Here is a 21258-nt window from a genome sequence, read left to right as displayed (position 1 = left end):
TGGAGCGCTGCTCCTTCATCAGGTTTGCCCAAAACTTCGATTCTCCTGCTCCTCAGATGCTGCCTGACCGGCTGTGCTTTTCCAGCACCACACTCTGGACTATAACCTGACGTTGTGTGGTTTTTAACTTTGAGAAAGTGAGGACTGCAGATGCGGGAGATCAGAGTCCAGACTGTGGTTGATGCTGGAAAAGCACAGCGGGTCAGGCAGCATCCGAGGAGCAGGAGAATCGATGTTTCAGGCATAAGCCCTTCGTCAGGAATTAGGCTTATGGGCCAAGGGGACTGAGAGATAAGTGGGCAGGGGGTGGGGCTAGGGGGAAAGGTAGTTGGGAATGTGATAGGTAGATGAAGATGGGGGTGAAGGTGATAGTTTGGAGAGAGGGTGGAGCGGATAGGTGGGAAGGAAGATGGACAGGTAGGACATTCAAGAGGGCTAGTTGGAGGTTGGATCTGGGCTAAGGTGGAGGGGGTGGGGGAGAGAAAATGCGGAAACTGGTGAAATCCACATTGATCCATGTGGTTAGGGCTTATGCCCGAAAGGTCAATTCTCCTGCTCCTCCATGCTGCTTGACCGACTGTGCTTTTCCAGCACCACAGTCTGGCCTCTTGTTTGGAACTTTGTTCACCCCAGTCCAACACGGGCTCCTCCACATCAAATAGTCGGAGCAAAGGTCATTTGATAGATGAGAATCGAAACAAAGACTCCGAATTATTGCAAGGGTTCGGATAGATTTCCCGCCATTAAGATGAACTTCCACTTTCTGGAGGTGTATTATAATTATACTTATAGTAGGTAGCCCTTGGCAGAACACTCTGTTATCACACTAACTTGTTATCCAACAGTGTTGAGGATTTATAGTACGTAATAACCAGCCATATTGTTACACGCAGGGTACTTGTCATGTCTTTGAGTCTTAAAGTGGCCTAAGTATCTTCAAAACAAGACAAAACCTACCCTTTCCAATGAAACGGCACAATGGGGTGAACGAGATTTAGCATCGAGCTCTATATTCACCAATTAGCTGTCTATAACATGGGAGCGATGTAGCGAGATGTTCAGTGGGATTCCCCACTTCTGTCCCCAAGCCATTCCCGTTATCCTGTGTATTCTCCATTCATGTCTTTGGAATTCCCTCCACACATCTCCCCTCGTTTAAAACGCATTTCAAAAAGCGTGTTTCTCGTCACCAGCCTCAAGTGCTTAGTATCAAATGTTATTTGGTCATGTTCCCGGGGGGGGGGGCATCCTGGCTTAAAAAAACAAGTTATTGGAGGAACTCAGCAGATTGACAGCATCTGCGGAGAGAGAAGCAGAGTTGACGATTCGGGTCCTCAATGACCCTTCCTCAGATCGGAGTCGGAAAGTGTGGTGCTGGAAAAGCACAGCAGATCAGGCAGCATCCGAGCGGCAGGAGGGTCGACGTTTCAGGCATAAGGTCTTCGGGAGAGCTATCCCAAAGGGGAAGAACAGTGTACGAATTTATAATAGCGCCCGGTGAAGAATGCAGTTCAACAGTTTCTCACGAAGGGTTCAAAAAATCTTCTATCAACTTCCGGTAAAGTGCAACCTTTGAGTGTTTTGGTGTCTTTATTTGAATGTGACCCGTCAAATCGTTCACATTATTTCAGATGTTCCGCTGCGACTTTTCAAAGTGATTACTCTAACCACGTTCTTAATTGCACATTATATATAACGCACACAGTACATACATCCTCCACGTTTCACGCGTCTCGTCTTTAAAACTCTTTCCTGGCAGCTTTATGATTTCCAATGGTGTTTTTGTGAGCTGAGCTGTTGGGTGACGAGTTCAATAAATTGAACCTGCAGCTGGACTGAGGTCTGTGTGCGCTGTCTCGGTTCCAACTGCTACCTCGCCTGAAGTACAGAGAACACACTGATCGCCTACCATTCGTCACCCATTCAGAGGTTGGAGGAATTAAGTTATTTTGGATTTCCGGTTGTGTGTGGAGGCAGACCACTCTCGGTCCGCTCTAGCCATGCGTACTGACTTTGGAGGTTAGAAGTCAGAGGTACCTCTAATCATGCCGGAAAACACAATACTGTTGTTAGCTCCAGAGGGGAAACCGCTCAGGTGTATCCGCGGAGGACGTTTTGATGAGGTTTTCCAGCACCATTTCACAGATTCATACCCCGAGTATTGAACAGAGTGACCGAAAGAAAAGACGTGGATGCCGTAAATCAGAAATGAGAACAGAAATTGCTGGAAAAGCTCAGTATGGCCGGCAGCATCTGTGGAGAGAATACTCTAACTCTGATTTCTCTCTACAGATGCTGAGCGTTTCCGGCAGAGAAACGCTTTTCTGCTTCTGCTCTTTGTTTCCTTACATCCTCCAAAGAGGTTTTAATGGGAATAGTCATGACTGGAAATCTCGTAAACAAAGTCATCCTCAACAATGAACAGTTAAGTAAGGATAATAAGTGAAAAAAATATCATTTCTGGACACCCTTATGTGGTGATGGGGAGTGAAAATAACATCCATGACTCGGTTAATTGCCAATTAAAAGCAAGCAGTGAATTTTATTTTTAGTGGACCTCTTACTGAAGCATTCTTTCAGACGTGTTAGTGCTGTCAATATAGGAAACGGGCCAGCCAATGAGCACACTGCCAAGAACAACAAATGTCTTTGTGGTTCAGGCAGCGGGCGTGGAGGGGGTCGTGAGAGCCGACTGCCTGCCTCTCTTCCGGGGTTACGTTAGAGCCGGGTGTCCTTGGAGAAGGAGCACGCGGTGTCCACCAACACCCTGGAGTTGTTCAGGGAGAGGTGGGCGCCGCAGGGGGTGGAGTGTATTATTTCCCCCTCCAACTCTATTTTGATTTAATCCCTACCCTCCCCTTCACTGTTTTGACCACACAGCATTGCCCTTTGATGTGAAGGGCAGTGCTGTCACCGGCCACTCGGGTGTTTCCTAGCTTCCTGGTGGTGGAAATTGAATAAAGATTCATGCACCTTGTGTCTCACACCTGCGCACACACACGGGTGCTGGGGAAAAAATAAGCACGACCGCAGAGAAAAAGAAAAAAAATAACCAGAGTGTTAGGGGCTCTGCTCACTCTGAGAAAAAAAACAGGAGTGTCAGTTATTCTGAAAAAAAAATGTCTTTGTGATGTTGACTTGACTGATAACTATTGGCCAGGAGAACACCCTGCTGTGCTCACCCAGGCCTACTTCTACTGCTGCGGACTGGGCCCCACAAGAAAACACCCTGCTGTTCTTTGGAACAGAGGCCATGGGATATTTTACGTACACTGGAGCAGGCAGCGGGTTGAAGGTCTCATCCCAGACAAGGTCAGGGGTACGTTAGTACAATGTTCTCCCAGGGCTAGACAATGCAGTTGCTGACAAGAAAGGAACACGAAGTCATTGAGTACTTATCTATGTTACTATGGTTTTGTTCATGAAAAAACCCACAAGATTCTCATGGGGCCATAGATAAGCTGAGTTGAGGAATAGATAGGCGAACAGCCAAGTTCTTTTCCACATGTAGTGGAGTCCAAAAACTAAAGGGCATAAGGTTTCAGATGAGAGGGGAAAGATTTAAAAGGAACGCGAGAGGCAACTTTTTCACAAGAGAGGGTGGTACACCAGATGAAGGGTAGATGCGGATACAGTTACATTTAAAAGACATTACGACAGGTACAAAGATAGCAAAAGTTTAGAGTGATATGGGCCAAATTAAGACAAATGGGACAGCTCAGTCTAGGGAACCAGTCGGCATGGTTCTGTGCTGTATGAGTATGACAATGAGGTAGGCTATTCGGTCCTGAAGAAGGGCTTATGCCCGAAACGTCGATTCTCCTGCTCCTTGGATGCTGCCTGACCTGCTGCGCTTTTCCAGCAACACATTTTCAGCTCTGATCCCTAGCATCTGCAGTCCTCACTTTCTCCTATTCGGTCCTTTACACCTACCCCAATCTAATGGTCTGTGTCCTGAATATTCTCATCTATTCTGGATAGTCTCTGAGTCATCTGCCCAACGAGAATCTATCTCCTCATTAAGAATCTTGAGTACTTTCTGAGGCTGAGTTCCAGTCACAAAGCCTTCTGATAGAAAATGATATCCCCTCATCTCTGTCCTGAAAGGGTGACCTCAAATTTTGAAACAATGTCTCCTAGTTCTGGACCGACCTAGAAGAGGAAATGTCCCTCCCCACTTCCGCTTTGTCAAGACTATTCAGGATCTCGTTCACTTCAACCAAGTCAGCTCCCCCATCTTTCCAGTGGAAACAACCTCAATCTGTCCGACTTTTCCCGGGAAAACAACTTGCTCATTCCAATCTGGTAAACCTCCTCTGATCCACCACCAGAAGCATGCAGCCTTAGTTTTGTGTTCAATCCCTCGCAATGTTCAGAAAAATGTGCATCTAAACGTTATCCAGCGACTGCTGCAAGAATACTGAGAGAAATGAAATGCAGATTCTGATTTAATGTATATTAAAACAATTGTACAGAAACGTTACAATATACTCAACAAACCAATAACGGGCTAAAACCTCCTTTACATTGTACAATATTTTAGAATGGTCAGCCTTATTATAAACAGCTAACTTCACAGCAATGTGAGATAGCAAAGATTCTATTCAATGTCACAGTGAAAACAACATTTAAAAAGATAAAACGCTTCCCATATGTATTGTAACCTCGAAGGCGAGACGCAAATCATACAGAAAGGTGCACACCAGTTCTTGAAGGATCAGGACTGTACGTTCTCGGATGTCTAGGTGGAGGGCATGGAAACTCTCTTCCTCCGTATTGTCTCCAGCGCCGCTTCCTTTTCCTTCAGAATCTCCTTCAGCCGTTTGATTTTCTCGTCCCGTGTGCTCTTCTCGGCGCTGGGAGGAGGCAGCCCCTCATGTGGAGGGAGGGCTCTCTGGCTGGGAGCTGAGCTGACGGCCGGTGAGGTGTGTTCCTCCGCCGCCGTTGAGCTGGCCCGCTGCCCCGGTGGTTTGCTATGGCCGCCTCCCGAGAGGCAGCTGTACGCGTGCTCCGACTCCCTGTTCAACAGCCACTTCTTACACCGTGACCTCTTAGTGGTCGAGGAGCGCTGGCGGTGCCTGCCTTTGCTCTTCTCTGGCGATTTGGGCCTCATCTAAAACGAACAGAGTCATAGAATTAGCAATCAATGTCAGCAATAATATTGTCACGCAAAGGATCACACGTTTCAACATTTGTGGTATGTACAATCAATGTACTTTCTGGGAAACCGCGGATAGCCAAGGTATGTGCTTTAATGGGAGAAGTCACTTCGAGTCATAGAGATGTACAGCACAGAAACAGACCCTTGGGTCCAACCCGTCTATGCCGACCAGATATCCCAACCCAATCTAGTCCCACCTGCCAGCACCCGGTCCATATCCTTCCAAACTCTTCCTATTCATATACCCATCCAAATGCCTTTTAAATGTTGGAATTGTACCAGACTCTACCACTTCCTCTGACAGCACATTGCATACACACCCCACATTCTGTGTGATAAAGTTGCCCCTTCGGACCCTTTTATATCTTTCCCCTCTCACCCTAAACCCATGCGCTCCAGCTCTGGATTCCCTCACCCCATGGAATAGACCTTGTCAATTTATTCTATCCATACCCCTCAGCCTCTGACGATCCAGGGAAAACAGCCCTAGCCTATTCAGCCTCTCCCTATAGCTCAAATCCTCCAACCCTAGCAACATCCTTGTAAATCTTTTCTGAACCCTTTCAAGTTTCACAACATCCTTTCAATAGGAAGGAGACCAGAAATGCATGCAATATTCCTTGTTTTGGCTTCTCCAATGATCAACCCCCTCTCTCTCCCTAAAGAGGCACTTCCTCCGAGCCCCTGAAAATAGCACTGCTTGGCTGGGAGAGGTCCCACAAACAGCAGCAGCTTTATCGTGGTAGGGCCTGGCACAGGGAGCAGCTTCTTGCATGACCTCTTGGCGTCAACAAATGCCACCCTGTCAGAAATAATTTGGAGGGCGTAACTTTATAGGAGAATTGTGTACACAACCCACACCATCATGGAAACCAACCTCCCATCCATGCCTTCCATCCACACTTCCAGTTGCAGGAAAAGGTGCCAACATCAAAAACCCCTCCCACCCCCCCACAATACTTGCTTCCAACCTCTTCCATCAGGCAGAAGATACAGAAGCTTAAACACACACCCCAACAGGTTCAAGAACAGCTTCTTCCCTGCTGTTATTAAACTGATGAATAGACCTATCTAACTTCAAATAATGTTGATCTTGCTAATGTTGATCTTGCTTTGTGCACCTCCAGTTCAGCTATAACCCTGTATGCCTCACTCTGTCTAAGCTCCCTATGATCTGCCTGTACTGCTTGCAAAACTAAACCTTTCACTGTACTTACGTACATTTCACTCCACTAAATCAAATCCAAATATTACTGATACCCGTTGGAAGTATGTAAGCCTCCAGGGAACTGTTAGCAGCTTCAGGACTAAGACTGGTACACACTTGTACAACAGGGTGGCTAGAGTATGGAGAACAGGCAGCAAACTGATAACCACAACAGTTACAGGTTTATGGATTAGAAGTGCAGGTGACTTTTTTCATTTTATTAGCATGCATGAACATAAGGAACACCCACCACATAATCAAGCCAACAGCAACAAACATGTCCAACTCCCAAATGATTCAACTCTTCATAAGACACAGCAAGAGGCTGGAATCCAAGACTTGACTGGGGGAATGCTAAAACAATGTCTGGAAGGACTAGACACAGCAACTACATCAAAGTGCCTGGGAGCCCCAGGTCAGCTTTGGAACAATTCAGATTATCAACGTGGATTGCAAACCTCAGATGTCATGCTCAGGTAGTCCCACCGTGAAGCAACTTTGGAACCAAGAGACAAGACAGGCAAAATAATAGAAACTAGATTATTACTGAGCTGGAAGGTTAGTTTTCACACGTTTTGTCACCATACAATTTAACATTATCAGTGAGCCTCCAGATGAAGCACTGGTGGCATGGCCTGCTTTCTATTTATGTGTTTAGGTTTCCTTGGGTCGGTAATGTCATTTCCCATTCTTTTTCTCAGGGGGTGGTAAATGGGGTCCAAGTCAATGTGTCTGTTGGTAGAGTTCTGGTTGGAATGCCATGCTTCTAGGAATTCTCGTGTGTGTCTCTGTTTGGCTTGTCCTAGGATAGATGTGTTGTCCCAGTCGAAGTGGTGTCCTTCCTTATCTGTATGTAAGGATACTAGGGAGTCATGTCGTTTCGTGGCTAGTTGATGTTCATGTATCCTGATGGCTGGTTTTCTGCCTGTTTGTCCAATGTAGTGTTTGTTACTGTTCTTGCGAGGTATTTCATAAATATACCTTGTAAATGTAAAAAAAAACTTGCAAGAAGTCTATCACGACGGAGCATAATTTTAGGGTAATTGGAGAAAAGTTTTGGGGAGATGTCAGAGGTAGGTTCTTTACTCAGTGTGGTGGGTGCGTGGAATGCACTGCCAGGGAGTAAAGTCAGATACATTATGGACATTTAAGTGACTCTTGGATAGGCGCATGGATGATAGTACAATGAAGGGGACGTAGGTTAGTCTGATCTTAGAGTAGAATAAAAGGCCAATGCAACATCGAGGGCCAAAGGGCCTGTACTGTGCTGTACTGTTCTATCTTCTAACGGTAACAAACACTACATTGGACAAACAGGCGGAAAGCTAGCCACCAGGATACATGAACATCAGCTATCCACAAAAAGACATGACCCACTCTCACTAGTATCCTTACATACAGATGAGGAAGGATACCATTTTGACTGGGACAACACGGCATCCTAGGACAAGCCAAACAGAGACATGCACGAGAATTCCTAGAAGCACGGCATTCCAACCGGAATTCCATCAACGAACACATTGACTTAGATCCCAGTTATCACCCCCTGAGAAAAAGAACAGGAAATGACATCACCACACGAAATGGTGTCATCATAGGAAATGACATCACCGACCCAAGGAAACCTAAACACAAATAGAAAGCGGGCCATGCCACCTGTGCTTCATCCGGAGGCTCACTGATGATGTTACCTAATATGGTGGCAGGACTTCTGAAAACGAACCTTCAAGCTCAGTGAACAAACCTACACCCAGAACCCCAATCTGAGTTACAAATCTTCTCAAAACTCGCTAGATTATTGCAAATGAAATTTAGCAGGATGTGTTAGTCACAGCACTGACGTTAAAAGGAATAGCTAAGGATAGATGAAAGAGAATCCAAAGGGTCCAAATACCAAGTGCACCAGAGTTGAAATCAATAAGGCAACATCACAGCCAAATATATTGAAATGCAACTCAGATGGCAAGTGGTGAATTTACAATTTCTGAGCACTTCAAGCCCTGAAGGCAATTGATGGGGCTCAACCTAAAAGACTCTTCATAAGTTGACTTACATAAAGGAAACCACATAGAGGGATACAACAAAGCTAAAATTGTCAGACAGTAACTCAACCAAATAATATTGTCTCAACTGATCTCACAAGAGCTGGAGTGGGTTCCAAGCAGTAGGAAAACCTTAATTCAGGCCTACACTCCCTCAGGAGGAGGCTCCTGAATTTAGGTAGTTAGCCTAACATGGAATTAGTGTAGAGAGAAAAAAAGGATAATGTTAGGTTTCTCTGACTACATGAGTTAAGACAGGCTAAATGAAACTTCCACCTTTATCAAGGTGATCTTGCAAACAGTGAGGCCAGAAAATCAACTTGTAGCCAAAATAGGAGTGAAAAAGCATTGCCCAATGTGACCTTCCCTCGCTGTTACCATGCTTTAACTTGAGCAAGGTAGTGATGGAAGAAAGTCACACTTGACGTGGATTGAGTAGTTTTAACAAACTGAGACGAATTGCAAGTAGGTGGTTTCAATTTCCCCTGACAAATAATTGCTTTCTCTCATTATCCAATACAGAGATTGTATGATACTTGGAACTCGTAAATGTCTAAACTCTGTAATTTCAGCAACATGGAGGCTTTGTGGCAAGTTTTAGCATTTCTCAGAGTGTTTGTGAGCATGGAACAGATAATTACAAATCAAAGCATATAACAACAGGCAGAAATACATCTTTGGCATAGGCTATTTGACTACTTTTTGCTGGATGGACTCAAATTACATTGAAGTTGATAAATTCAAATGAGGGATCATCCTGATGTTCCAGAAAGAAGACAGTCTTAAATGCTTATTGTACATCTCATAACTTCAGGAGATCCCAAAGCACTTGTAGCCAGTTTAGAAAATTTGAAGTGCAGTCATTGTAGTAATGTTGGAAACAGGGCAGCCAACTTGCAAACAAGCTCCCACGAACACTGATATGATAGTGACCAAATCATTTGTGATAAACAGGAGGCTGGAATAACACAGCAAGCCAGGCTGCACCAGGAAGTGGGGGCAAACCATAAATACATTGAAGCAGAAATTAGGCCATTTGGTTCATTGAGTTTGCTCCACCATTCAGTCATGGCTGATAGGTTTTCCAATTCCACTTTCCTGCTTTCTCCGCATAAACTTTGATGCCCTTCACAACCAAGAACCTATCTGTCTCTGTTTTAAATATACTCGCTGCGTTAGCACTGAGACTAGAAAGGGTACTACCACATATTATAGAAGGAGGATCAGATGGGGTTTATTAAGGGCCATAGATCATCCAATAATATTAGAAGGGTTTTGAATATGATTCAAGCCTGTCATCAGGGAAAGATACCAGGAGTAGTAGTTTCATTAGACGCAGAAAAGGCATTCGACAGGGTTGAATGGTCATATTTGTTTTACACATTGGAAAGGTTAGGCGTTGGACAGGTGTTTACCAAATGGGTCTCAACATTGTATAGTGATCCCAAAGCAGTTGTGGTTACCAATGGATTAGGTTCGGATAGCTTCAGTGTGGGTAGGGGCTGCCGTCAGGGATGTCCTCTCTCGCCATTGTTATTTATGCTAATAATTGAACCACTAGCAGAAGCTATATATAAGCTGATCCTAATATAACAGCCCCGAGGATTGGTACAGGTAAACATAAAATTACCCTTCTATTCCTCAATAATCCTCTGATGTCCGTACCTCGCTTAATCCAAGTTATTAATACATTTAGCGCATTCTCAGGCTATAAAATTAATTTTTCAAAATCGGAGGCTATGCCAATGGGTGGTCTTGCTATGATACCCCACTTAGTGGAAGGATTCCTTTTTCCCTTTCGTTGGTCCCTGGAGGGTTTCTTATATTTAGGCATTTTTATTACCCCACTATTTGGTCAGTTATATAAGGCTAACTTTGTGCATTTACTGGAAAGGATAAGGCAGGACCTCCAGCGATGGAGAGACCTTCCAATTTCCTGGCTGGGTAGAATAGCACTAATTAAAATGAATGTCCTGTTCCGTCTCCTATACCCTATGAGAATGCTTCCGGTGATGCTGCTGAGGCTGGCTCTACGTAAATTATATGGTGGGCTGGGTTCCTTTATCTGGAATCATAGATGGCCCCTCACTAAACTGAAGAAGCTACAGCTTCCACAGACAAGGGGAGGATTGGACTTCCCAGATTTTAGGAAATATCAGTTAAGTTCCCTATTAAGTTACATAGCTGATTGATTGTGGATCAGACAACACCCAATCTGGTTGGACATCGAGGCCTCTCAAGTAAAATACCCACTTATTATTTTCAGACAAGAGGAAAATCATTACAGATCACTGTAAAAACCCTGTAATACTAAACACAATTAAGGCTTGGAATATAATGCGGCAAAATGAGGGTAACTCACATAAAACATCCCCCTATGCACCGATAGTGGGAGCAGGGGATTCCAACCGGGGTTTACAGATGCCACTTTTAAACTCTGGAGATCCAGGGGTATCTCATGTCTAGGGGACCTATTTAAGGATGGGATCCTGATGTCTTTTGAACAGCTGCGTCAGAAATTCGGATCACCTAATGGAGACCTCTTTCGATACTTCCAAATTCGAGACTATATACAGAAGAAGACTACGTTATTATATAGTCTTTATAGATCAGATAGAGAATGTAGTGTCCTACGACCAGAGGGGGTATCTTCCGTCAGTACTATTTATCATTTACTACATGATGAAGTATCGGGAGATATGGACAATCTGCTTAAAACATGGGATCAGGATTTGGGACTAGAATTCTCTATAGAAACATGGAATGATATTTGGGAAAACGCTAGAAGAATTACTATCTGTAACAGAACCCAGGCTATCCAGCTGAAGATACTTCATAGGGCCCATATAGCACCAGTTTGATTGGCAAAATTTAAGGCAGGAGCATCTCCAATGTGTCCCAAATGCAAAATAGAGGTGGGCACTCCTGTACATTGCCTATGGACCTGTCATAAGATCCGTAGATATTGGACTAAAGTAGCAAGTACCCTGACAGAAATTTTAGGAACGGAAATTAAAGTGGATCCTGTATCTCTCCTTTTGGGCTTTTCGAACTTTCCCTCCCTGGATGTGCACGGGAAGAGATTATTTTCTATTCTCTCTTTCTGTGCAAGGAAAAATATTTTGGTGAACTGGGTGGCTGAGGGCCCCCCTGGACTTTCAAACTGGCACAGATTAATTATGGAATGTATTCCCCTTGACTTCCTTACAAATATGGTGCACCGAAAGACCGAATTATTTTATAAAATATGGCAGCCCTTCTTGAATTACATAAATACAGATATTTCGGCTATCCTAACAAGGGCTTTTATTTAATTGAGGTTACAAACCTGGCTGGTCCGGGGCCCCTTAGGAGAGGAATCCCGCACGAATATGGGTTTTATTACATTTGATGTTAACACATTCCGAGTATGTAAGAGACTTAAATATACACTCTGGTTAGTTGTAGGTTAGATTAGTAGACAGTTGAGTTTTGTTTTTTTTCTTTTTTGGTATTTATTTCTTTTGTTAAATTTTGGCTATTGTATATTTGATTTAATTGTATATCAATGTTTGTATTTGAGAGTTTTGTTTATTTTTGTAAAGTTGTAAAAGTGTTAAATTTCTAATAAAAATATCTTAAAAAAAAAATACTCGCTGACTGACCTCCACAGCCTTCTATGGCAATGAATTCCACAGATTCACCACTCTCTGGCTAAAGCAGTCTCTCCTTATTTCCATTTTAAAGGGTCTTCCTTTTACTCTAAGGCTGTGCCCTCAGGTCTTCATATTTCCTGCCAATGAAAATATCTTCCCAACGTCCACTCTGTCCAAGCTGTTCAGTATTCTGTAAACTTCAATCAGATCCCCCTTTATCCATTGAATATAGTCCCAGAAGCCTCAAATGTTCCTCATATGTTAAGCCTTTTATTCCTGGGATCATTCTCGTGAACCTCCTTTGGACCTGCTCCAGGACCAATATAGCTTTCCTGAGGTGAGGGGTCCGAAATTGCTCACAATACCCTAAATGTGGTCTGACCAGAACATTATAAAGCCTCAGAAGTACATCCCTGCTTTTATGTTCCAGTCATCTTGAGATGAATGACAACATTGTATTTGCTTTCCTAACTACCGACTCAACCTGCAAGTTTACCTGAAGAGAAACCTGGACTAGGACTCCCAAGTCCCTGTGCACTTTAGACTTCTGCATTTTCCTCCCCATTTAGAAAATAGTCCATGCCTCTATTCTTCCTACCAAAGTGCATGAACTCACACTTTCCCATGCTGTATTTCATCTGCCACTTCTTTGCCCATTCTCCTAACCTGTCTAAGTCTTTCTGCAGCCTCCCCACCTCCATAATACTACCCTCCATCTATCTTTATATCATCTGTAAACTTAGCTGGAATGCACTCAGTTCCTTCATCCAGATCATTAATACATCAAGTGAAAAGTTGTGGTGCCAACACTAACCCCTTCACATCGACTTCCATCTGGAGAAGGACCATATTATCCCCACTCTCTGCCTTCTGCCAGACAGCCAATCTTCTATCCATGCTAATACCTTGCCTCGAATACCATGGCCCTTATTTTACTCAGTAGCCTCCTGTACAGCACCCTATCAAACCCCCTTCTGCAAATCCAAATAGATACTTCCTCTAAGAATTCTAACAGATTTGTCAGGTCAGGCATGACCTCCCGTTGATAAAACCATGCTGACTTTGCCCTATTTTACCATTCATTTCCAAGTCTTCAGAGATCTCGTCCTTCCCAGCACACTTCAAAATCATACCAACGACTGAGGTCAGGCTATTTGGCCTATCATTTCTCGTGTTCTTTTCTTACTCCCTTCTTAAACAGGGGAGTTACATTAGCCATTTTCCAGTCTTCTGCAACCCTCCCTGACTCAATGTTTCAGGCATTAACCCTTCTTCAGGGCTGGATATAGGGGTAGGGGGAGCTACAGATAAAGAGGGAGTGAGGCGGGATGGGGTGAGGAGAGTAGCAGAATGGTGAGGTCGTGATAGGTGGACACAGGTAGTGGGTACGACCTGGCTGGTTGATGGGAGGGATGAATCAAGTTGGTAGCTGGAAGGAAGGGTCAGTATGTGGAAAGAAGGGATGTGGTGGGGCTGGAAAGGGAGGTTGGGTGGGAAGGTGATTTGAAATTTAAGAATTCAATGTTAAGTCCTCTGGGCTTTCGACTGCCCAGGTGGAAGATAAGGTGTTGTTTTTCCAATTTGTGGTCTGATTCACTGCAGCAATGGAGAGCCTGAGGATGGACATATCAGAGAGGGAGCAGGAGGGGGAATTGAAATGGACAGTGACCAGAAGGCCAGGTTGGACATTTTAGGTGAGGCAAAGATGTTGGTGAAGCAGTCACCTAGTCTATGTTTGGTCTCACCAAATGTAGAGAAGACCACATCGGGAGCACTGGATTCAGTAGACTAGGTTGGAAGAGATGTAGGTGAACCTCTGTGTCACCTGGAAGGAATGTTTGAGGCCCTGGATGGAGGTGAGGGGAGGTGGTGTACAGGCAGGTGTTGCATCTTTTTCAGTTACAGGGACGTTACCAGGGAGGGTTGGAGGGGTTGGTGGGGAGTGTGCGGTGAACCAAGGAGTGGCAAAGGGAATCGTTCTTGCGGAAGGCAGGGAGGGGAAGATGTACCCCCACATATAGTCCTGAAGAAGGGTTAATATCTAAAATATTGACTTTTCCACCTCTTGATGCTGCTTGGCTTGCTGTATTATTCCAGCTTCCTGTCTGTCTACTTTGGATTCCAGCATCTGCATTTTTTTGTCTCTAATTTGTTTTGAGATGTTTATCAACTGATTAAAGATTGGCCAAAATAACAGGAATAGCTAGCTTCCCTATTTGTCTTCAATACAGTATCAATTGAATTTTTTTCCACGCACCCTAGATTGCAAGTGGGGCCTTGTGAGAATGGTCCCAATTGACCTATAGTTATCACCTAATAAAGTAACATGTACACAGAGTTAAAGCATGTGGGACTAAATTCCTTCTATCATAGGCAGTATTGTGAAATTGTTCAGTCAGCTACAAATCCGATACTACTCCAGTTTCAAAACTGGCCTGAGCTGGTCACGAAACATGGATTTGACTAAATTGGGCAAAAGTTTTCCACTGCTCCAGTTTACAGTTGACTGTATCAAATGTCAAAGGTTAACCAGAGAACAATTTCCCAATGGGGATATGTCTATTAGACAGTGTGGAAACAGGCCATTTGGCCCACACTAACCCTTTGAAGATTATCCCTCCTGGACTCATGCCCTTAACCTGTAACCCTACATTTTCCATGGCTAATGCACCTAACCTACACAGCCCTGAATAATATGCTGTATATATACATATTATGGACAATTTAACATGGTCAATTCACCTAACCTGCACATCTTTGGACTGTAGGAGGAAACTGCAGTACCTAGAGGAAACTCACACAGACACAGGGAAAACGTTCAATCTCCAGACACACAGCCGCTCGAGGCTGGAATTGAACCTTGGACCCTTACACTGTGAGGTAGCAGTGCTAATCACTGAGCCACTGTGCCACCCTTTGTCAATAATATTTTGTCACAAAGATTAACAATGCATCATCTCCTTTTAGGCCATGAAGGAAAGATATTGTTAAATTTGAAAGGGTTCAGAAAAGATTTACAAGGATATTGCAAGGGTTGGAGGGATTGAACTATTGGAGGCTGAATAGGCTGGGGCTATTTTCTCTGGAGCCTTATAAAATAATGTGGGGCATGGATAGGGTAAATATTCAAGACCTTTTCCCCAGGTTGGGGGAGTCCAAAACTACAGGGCGTAGGTTTAAAGTGAGAGGACAAAGATTTAAAAGGGCAACTGTTTCACCCAGAGGATAGTGTGTGTATGGAATGAACTGCCAGATGAAGTGGTGGAGTCTGGTACAATTACAGCATTTAAAAGGCATCTGGATCGGTATATAAATAGGAAGGGTTTAGAGGGATATGGACCAAGTGTTGACAAACGGGACTAGATTAATTTAGGATATCTGGTCAGCATGGATGAGTTGGACAGAAGAGTCTGTTTCCGTGCTGCACATCTCTATAACTCTTAAGTAACCTTGTGCTGACATGAATGTTTCATGGTTGCAATTACATGCAAGTCTAATCTTCTCTCACTCCCATTTGTGTCGTCTTTACTGAGTTATACTAGAAAAGCACTTCACAGTATATAGAAAACCTATATACTACTATTCAGCATTAAGACTACAGAGGAATGTTTGAGTACTACACTTGATAATTATCAAATATCTGCCATTTGCTCTAATGCTCGACAAAATCTAGATTCTGAATCTTGTATTGGACTAGATTTGAAAGACAGGAACTTATATTCCTTTCTAGCAGACGTTTAAACACACCGTATACACAATGAGGCTGAATGTTTGGGTTTAGTAAATGTCCTTTACACTGTGTTAATTCATTAAAATTCAAGAATAAATAATGTAGATATCTATAGAATCTGGCCTGAAGTATGAATCTTAAGTTCTGAACCAACATAATTCAGACATGGCCATTTAATATGGTTCCAGCTCCCTCCATCCATTGTCCAATGCATCACTGTTCTATCTGCTGCCAATTTCCAAAGTTGATCCTCAAGTTCCAAAAGGGCCTACCCCCCCTCCATCATGAACCAAGGTGATACTCTACAGAAACACAGTAGTTGGCCAAAACTATTTGTTTTGGATAATGATTTTATAGCTCTATTTAAAGCATGTGCTTGGTTCAAATCAATTACTACAATTACTTCTTATGTGGAAGATTGACAAGCGGTTATTACAAGGTATTTCTAATCAGTGTTTGCCTGAAGAAGAATAGATATGACCCAAAATCCAGATAATTACTAACATATCCCTCGCCAAAAAATCAAGGCTTCATCTGAATATATTCAGCATCAATTTCATGCCACCTAATTGGAAGATTAGCTAGTTGGGTTTTGGTCACCTGTAATGTGAATGACTTACTAATAATGACTGATCTCCTTGGTACTAGGGCTGTAATGTGAATGTTCCTGTACTTATTTTTTTACATTGGGTATAATTTGCCTTCACAGCATTTAATGAAATTGCTTCCAAGGCTTTCTCCAATGTCATCTTTCACAGCCTAGCCTTCTTTTGATCCAGGCTATAAATTATCAGAGCAGTCCTCAATATTAGGCAGATACATTTTGCTGTTATACCTCTAGCTCAGGTAAAGTGGGACATTCAGAAGGCACTTGAAATTATTCTAACCAGCTGCAAGCCATTTCATTGATGTACATTAGAGGCCTTTAGATCTGAAAAAGCTGATGACAAAGATATCAAAATTATTCACCTTTTAAGGGAAAGTACTTGAACCAATAATGGGTTAATATTTGTTGTAGAATGACAATCTCTTACAGTTGACCTTTCTTAGATCTTAGAATTGCACTTAAAAATTCAAATAAAGGCTCCGAAAGTATTAAGACAAATTATTGCCAAAATCCTATCCTGGTCAATTAACTATTTCATAGTATTACATCAGATCTAAATCTAGAGTGTGGATCATTAGCATCTTCAGTTTTTTAAGCTCTAGCTTGCTGTCCATATTCACCACAGGTTTTATGAAAGGTGGTCTTACTTTTCTCAACACATGACGCAGAGATAGCTTTACATATGATTATTTAGATTAGATTCCCTACAGTCTGGAAACAGGCCCTTTGGCCCAACAAGTCCACACCGACCCTCCGAAGAGACCCATTTCCCTCTGACTAATGCACCTATCACTATGGGCAATTTAGCGTGGCCAAATCACCTGACCTGCACATCTTTGGACTGTGGGAGGAAACCGGAGCACCCGGAGGAAACCCACACAGACACGGGGAGAATGTGCAAACTCCACACAGAGAGTCACCTGGGATCCTGGTGCTGTGAGGCAGCAGTGCTAACCACTGAGTCACCGTGCCAGTGGCAGCTTATTAGTTCTACAGTTGTTAGTGTACAAACACAAGTTCTGCCAATCAGTTTGTTTAATGCCAGTCCAATCTGCAAGACCTCAGAAAGTTTACTGCCTATTCCATTAGTGAAGTATTTCCTCAGTAATAAGTTATCATTTGAGCCTAGTGAAAAGGAGATAGGTGAGGACATGGATAGCAGAGTCATTCGTACATTTCATCAACTTTACATATTATTTAATTCCTGGTTAGCCTTTTGCCATAGTCTGCTGACTCTTTTAGTTTTTTGGGGAGGCGGGCATTCAGCAGGCATTTACCTCTGGCTATCCACATAAAGAATTAATAATCAGGAAGACATTTCTTTAAGTTGTTTCACTATTTCTGATAGTTTCATTCTAGTTTTTATCTGCTTAAGTATAAAGAATTTTCCAAATAGCAACTTTACACTTTATATACAAAGACCTTTCCTTTTTGTAAAATTGACATTTCTACAAGATTTCGTACTTACAAGCTAACAGGCATTATTAAAATGGGCACTTGCAATCTGTAGTTATGGATTTTCATATACTTTATTTAATAATTAGCAGTGCTCTAACATCAATTAAGTCAATATATGTTCTACTCTTATGCAAGAGACCAAAGTAAAATTGTATTCTCCACCCAAGTTTAAAATTCTTGAACTTATATGACTGAACTAGAAATCACTAACTGACCTAGATGAAACAAAGGTCAGCTCTGCTCATGAGTATGCAATATTTGAAAGATAAAGTATCCAAATTTGCCACGTACATTTCCTTCTAAAGTCCCAGGGTTTAAATCTTAATGAGAATTTGAAGTACCTCTGTAAATGGGTTAAAAGGGAGAGTAATAGTTAAGTCTGTCTGAATGCAATCAGCAAAATAACAGTATTATAACTATTTTAAAATCACAGGGCCAACTGCAAAGTTTGTGAAATGTTTAATTGGGGCTTTGACATATCTAATGGTCAGGCTCAAATAAATAAGCAATGAATCAGGAGCCATGAACACCAGTGGCCTATCCAAACTTGTACAGTGCCCTTTTGCATAGTCAGTGTAAAGCCTAAGGACAGAAATTAGCCGGTGCCACAGTGCACATATGCCATCAATCCAAACATTGAATCATCCATACTTCTCGATCTCACACCCTTGTCAGTAATGTGAAGAAGTCCCCACTATCTTGTTGACTGTTAGTCTACTTTCTCTTGAAGGATGACATTCCAACATTCACCATGTTTAAAGGTTCACCAAGATGATCAGATAACTTCAGATAACCAAAGAAATCAAGATCACACACTTAGAATGCTGCTGTTTGGAGTACCAATCTTGAATTGCCATACTAAAAGAGAGGAGCACTTTACCTAGTTGTTAAACTCCATCTTGGAGCTTTCTAAAAGTTAATCACGTGTAAGTGAACAAAAGAAATAAATAACTGAGCTTCGAATAAAATCTGTTAATCACACAAAAAGGAAAGCTTCATAAACAGGGACGGGACAACACTCAGTCTTGAGTTCCAGAAATTCTAAATTAAAATTCTATTTACTGGGAAATAAATATTAATAAAACACATTAAAATGACAAAGAGAAAGAGTACTAATTGACACCTCAGTGGAATAACAAGGAGCCCCAGCAAATTGAAAGTCAAAGCAAATCCAGTGAAGTCTCTTCACTGGCTGGAGTGATATGCAGCATGAAATGAAATGTTTGCAGGAGGCCAACCATATCAGCTCCCATACATTGCTGTGGCGTTCTTCAGGGCAGTGCCCTCAGCCCAGCATTTCAGTTGCTTCATCAACCAGATCAGAAGTGTAAGATCAAGAGCATTCAGTTCCACTTGCAATTCTTCAGATAATGGAGCAATGTTCATATGCATCATGAGTCATAAAGCATTCAGCCTTGGCATGAGGACAGACAATCATTCACACCTTGCAAGTGTCAGGCAATGACTGATCTCCAACAGGTGAATGACTAAGCAACTCTACACAACATTCAGTGCCATACCATCATAGATCTCCAATCTTAAACATCGTTGGTTCACCACTGACTAGTAGCTAACTGGCTGCACAATAACACATTTAATGGCAGCATATCAGAAGCTGGGTATGCTGTAGTGAATGATTCACCTACAGACCCCACAAAGCCTTTCCACTATTTACAAAGTATAATGCAGAAGGGATGAAATATCCTCTAATATCTAAGATAAGCAGAGCTAGAACAACATTCAAGAAGTTAAAAATCACACAATATCAGGTAATGGTCCAACAGGTTTATTTGGAATCACTAGCTTTTGAAGTACTACTCCTTCATGAGCTACCTGATAAAGGAGCAGCACTCTGAGAGCTAGTGATTCCAAATAAACCTGTTGGACTATAGCCTGGTGTTGTGAGATTTTTAACTTTGTCCACCCCAGTCCAATATCGGCTCCTCCACAACATAACATTCAAGAAGATTGATACCAAATAAAACAAAACTGCCTGTTTGATTTGCACTCCATCTACCACCTTAAAATATTCAGATCCTCTACCATTGGCTCACCATGGCTATGTGATCTAGATAAGAGATATACTGCAGCAACTAGCCACAACTTAAAGGACATCTCTCGGACTCGCAAAACACACTGTCGAACGAAAGACACAAGTAGATGCACTGGCATACCAGAGTCTTCAAATTCCCCTCCAAACTACTAAAATCCTGGAACTGATTCCCTTTGAACCCAGTTTGTTGGTATGCAATTATGGAGGAGAAAGTGAGGACTGCAGATGCCGGAGATCAGAGCTGAAAAATGTGTTGCTGGAAAAGCGCAGCAGGTCAGACAGCATCCAAGGAGCAGGAGAATCGACGTTTTGGGCATAAGCCCTTCTTCAGATTCCTGAAGAAGGGCTTATGCCCGAAATGTTGATTCTCCTGCTCCTTGGATGCTGCCTGACCTGCTGCGCTTTTCCAGAAACACGTTTTTCAGCTCTGCAATTATGGATCACAACACAGTGGCCCTTCAGCCAGTTCTGCCTGCACCATCTCTCTGAATGAACAATACACACAACTATAAAATGCAGTTATATGTCTAAGGAATGCACAATAGGAGAATTACTCTACATTGGCTTTCCTGGTTATAAATCAAAATGCTACAATTTAAAATGACAAATTTTAAAATTCAAAAGTGGCCACTCAACTATGCAGCAAAATAAATATTTCAAAGACAAACATTTTAAATATTCCTCATCTTAAACTGATCAAGGGAGGCCAAGATCAGAGAATGGTGATCATCCAGATTTTCAAATAAATAGCATAGCATGGACACAAAATCTTAATTTAGATCAAGAATTTTATAAAGGTGTCAAAACCATTTTCTTCCGAATTGCCTCCAGCGCAGCCTCTTTCTCCTTCAGAATTGCCTTCAGCCGCTTGATCTTCTCATCGCGTGTAATTTCATCTATACTTGAGGATGGGAGAGGAGTGTAACTGCATGCTGCACTGATCTCAGTTGGAGCGGTGTATTCCATTGGGGGAGATGAAGTGCTGGCCATAGGAACAGGGATTGTGGAAACATCTAAGCAGTTGGATACACTTTCTGTCCCAGTTCCCAAAGTCATCCCAGATGGGGATACCATTCCAGTGTTCTCATTTAGCACGGGGCTAGGCTCAAGAAAGCTGGTGGTTGTCTCCTGTTCACAGTGAGAGGCAACTTGGGAGACTGCTTCTGTTTCGCGAGAGGCTGCTTCTGTATCATGGGAGGCTGCTTCTGTATTGTATACAGGAAGGCAGCTGTAGGCATGCTCAGATTCCCAGTTTGGAATGAATCGTTTTAGGCATTGTTTCTTAGCTGCAGGTGAAGACTGGATGCTTTTTGCTCTTCTTTTCACTGGAGATTCAGGCTCAAGTTTCACCTAAAATGGGAAGCA

The 21258-nt window shown here is 42.7% G+C and overlaps 1 protein-coding gene across 4 annotated transcripts in view; it reads right to left on the bottom strand.

Moving 5' to 3' along the window:
- Positions 1–4430: 4430 nt before the first annotated feature.
- The window catches only part of LOC140467244 (uncharacterized), a 66653-nt gene continuing 49825 nt past the window's right edge, over positions 4431–21258 (bottom strand). For all 4 annotated transcript variants that reach the window (XM_072563477.1, XM_072563480.1, XM_072563478.1 and 1 more), the window contains exons 4-5: positions 20701–21243; positions 4431–5113 (exon numbers count right to left, since the gene is read on the bottom strand). In XM_072563477.1, coding sequence (XP_072419578.1) covers positions 4742–5113; positions 20701–21243 — 915 coding nt within the window. In that variant the 3' untranslated portion in view covers positions 4431–4741. The remainder of the gene's footprint in view (positions 5114–20700; positions 21244–21258) is intronic.

The sequence above is a fragment of the Chiloscyllium punctatum genome, chromosome 45 (genome assembly GCF_047496795.1).
Source record: "Chiloscyllium punctatum isolate Juve2018m chromosome 45, sChiPun1.3, whole genome shotgun sequence".
NCBI lineage: Eukaryota > Metazoa > Chordata > Chondrichthyes > Orectolobiformes > Hemiscylliidae > Chiloscyllium > Chiloscyllium punctatum.
This window is presented reverse-complemented; position numbering and strand designations above follow the sequence as displayed.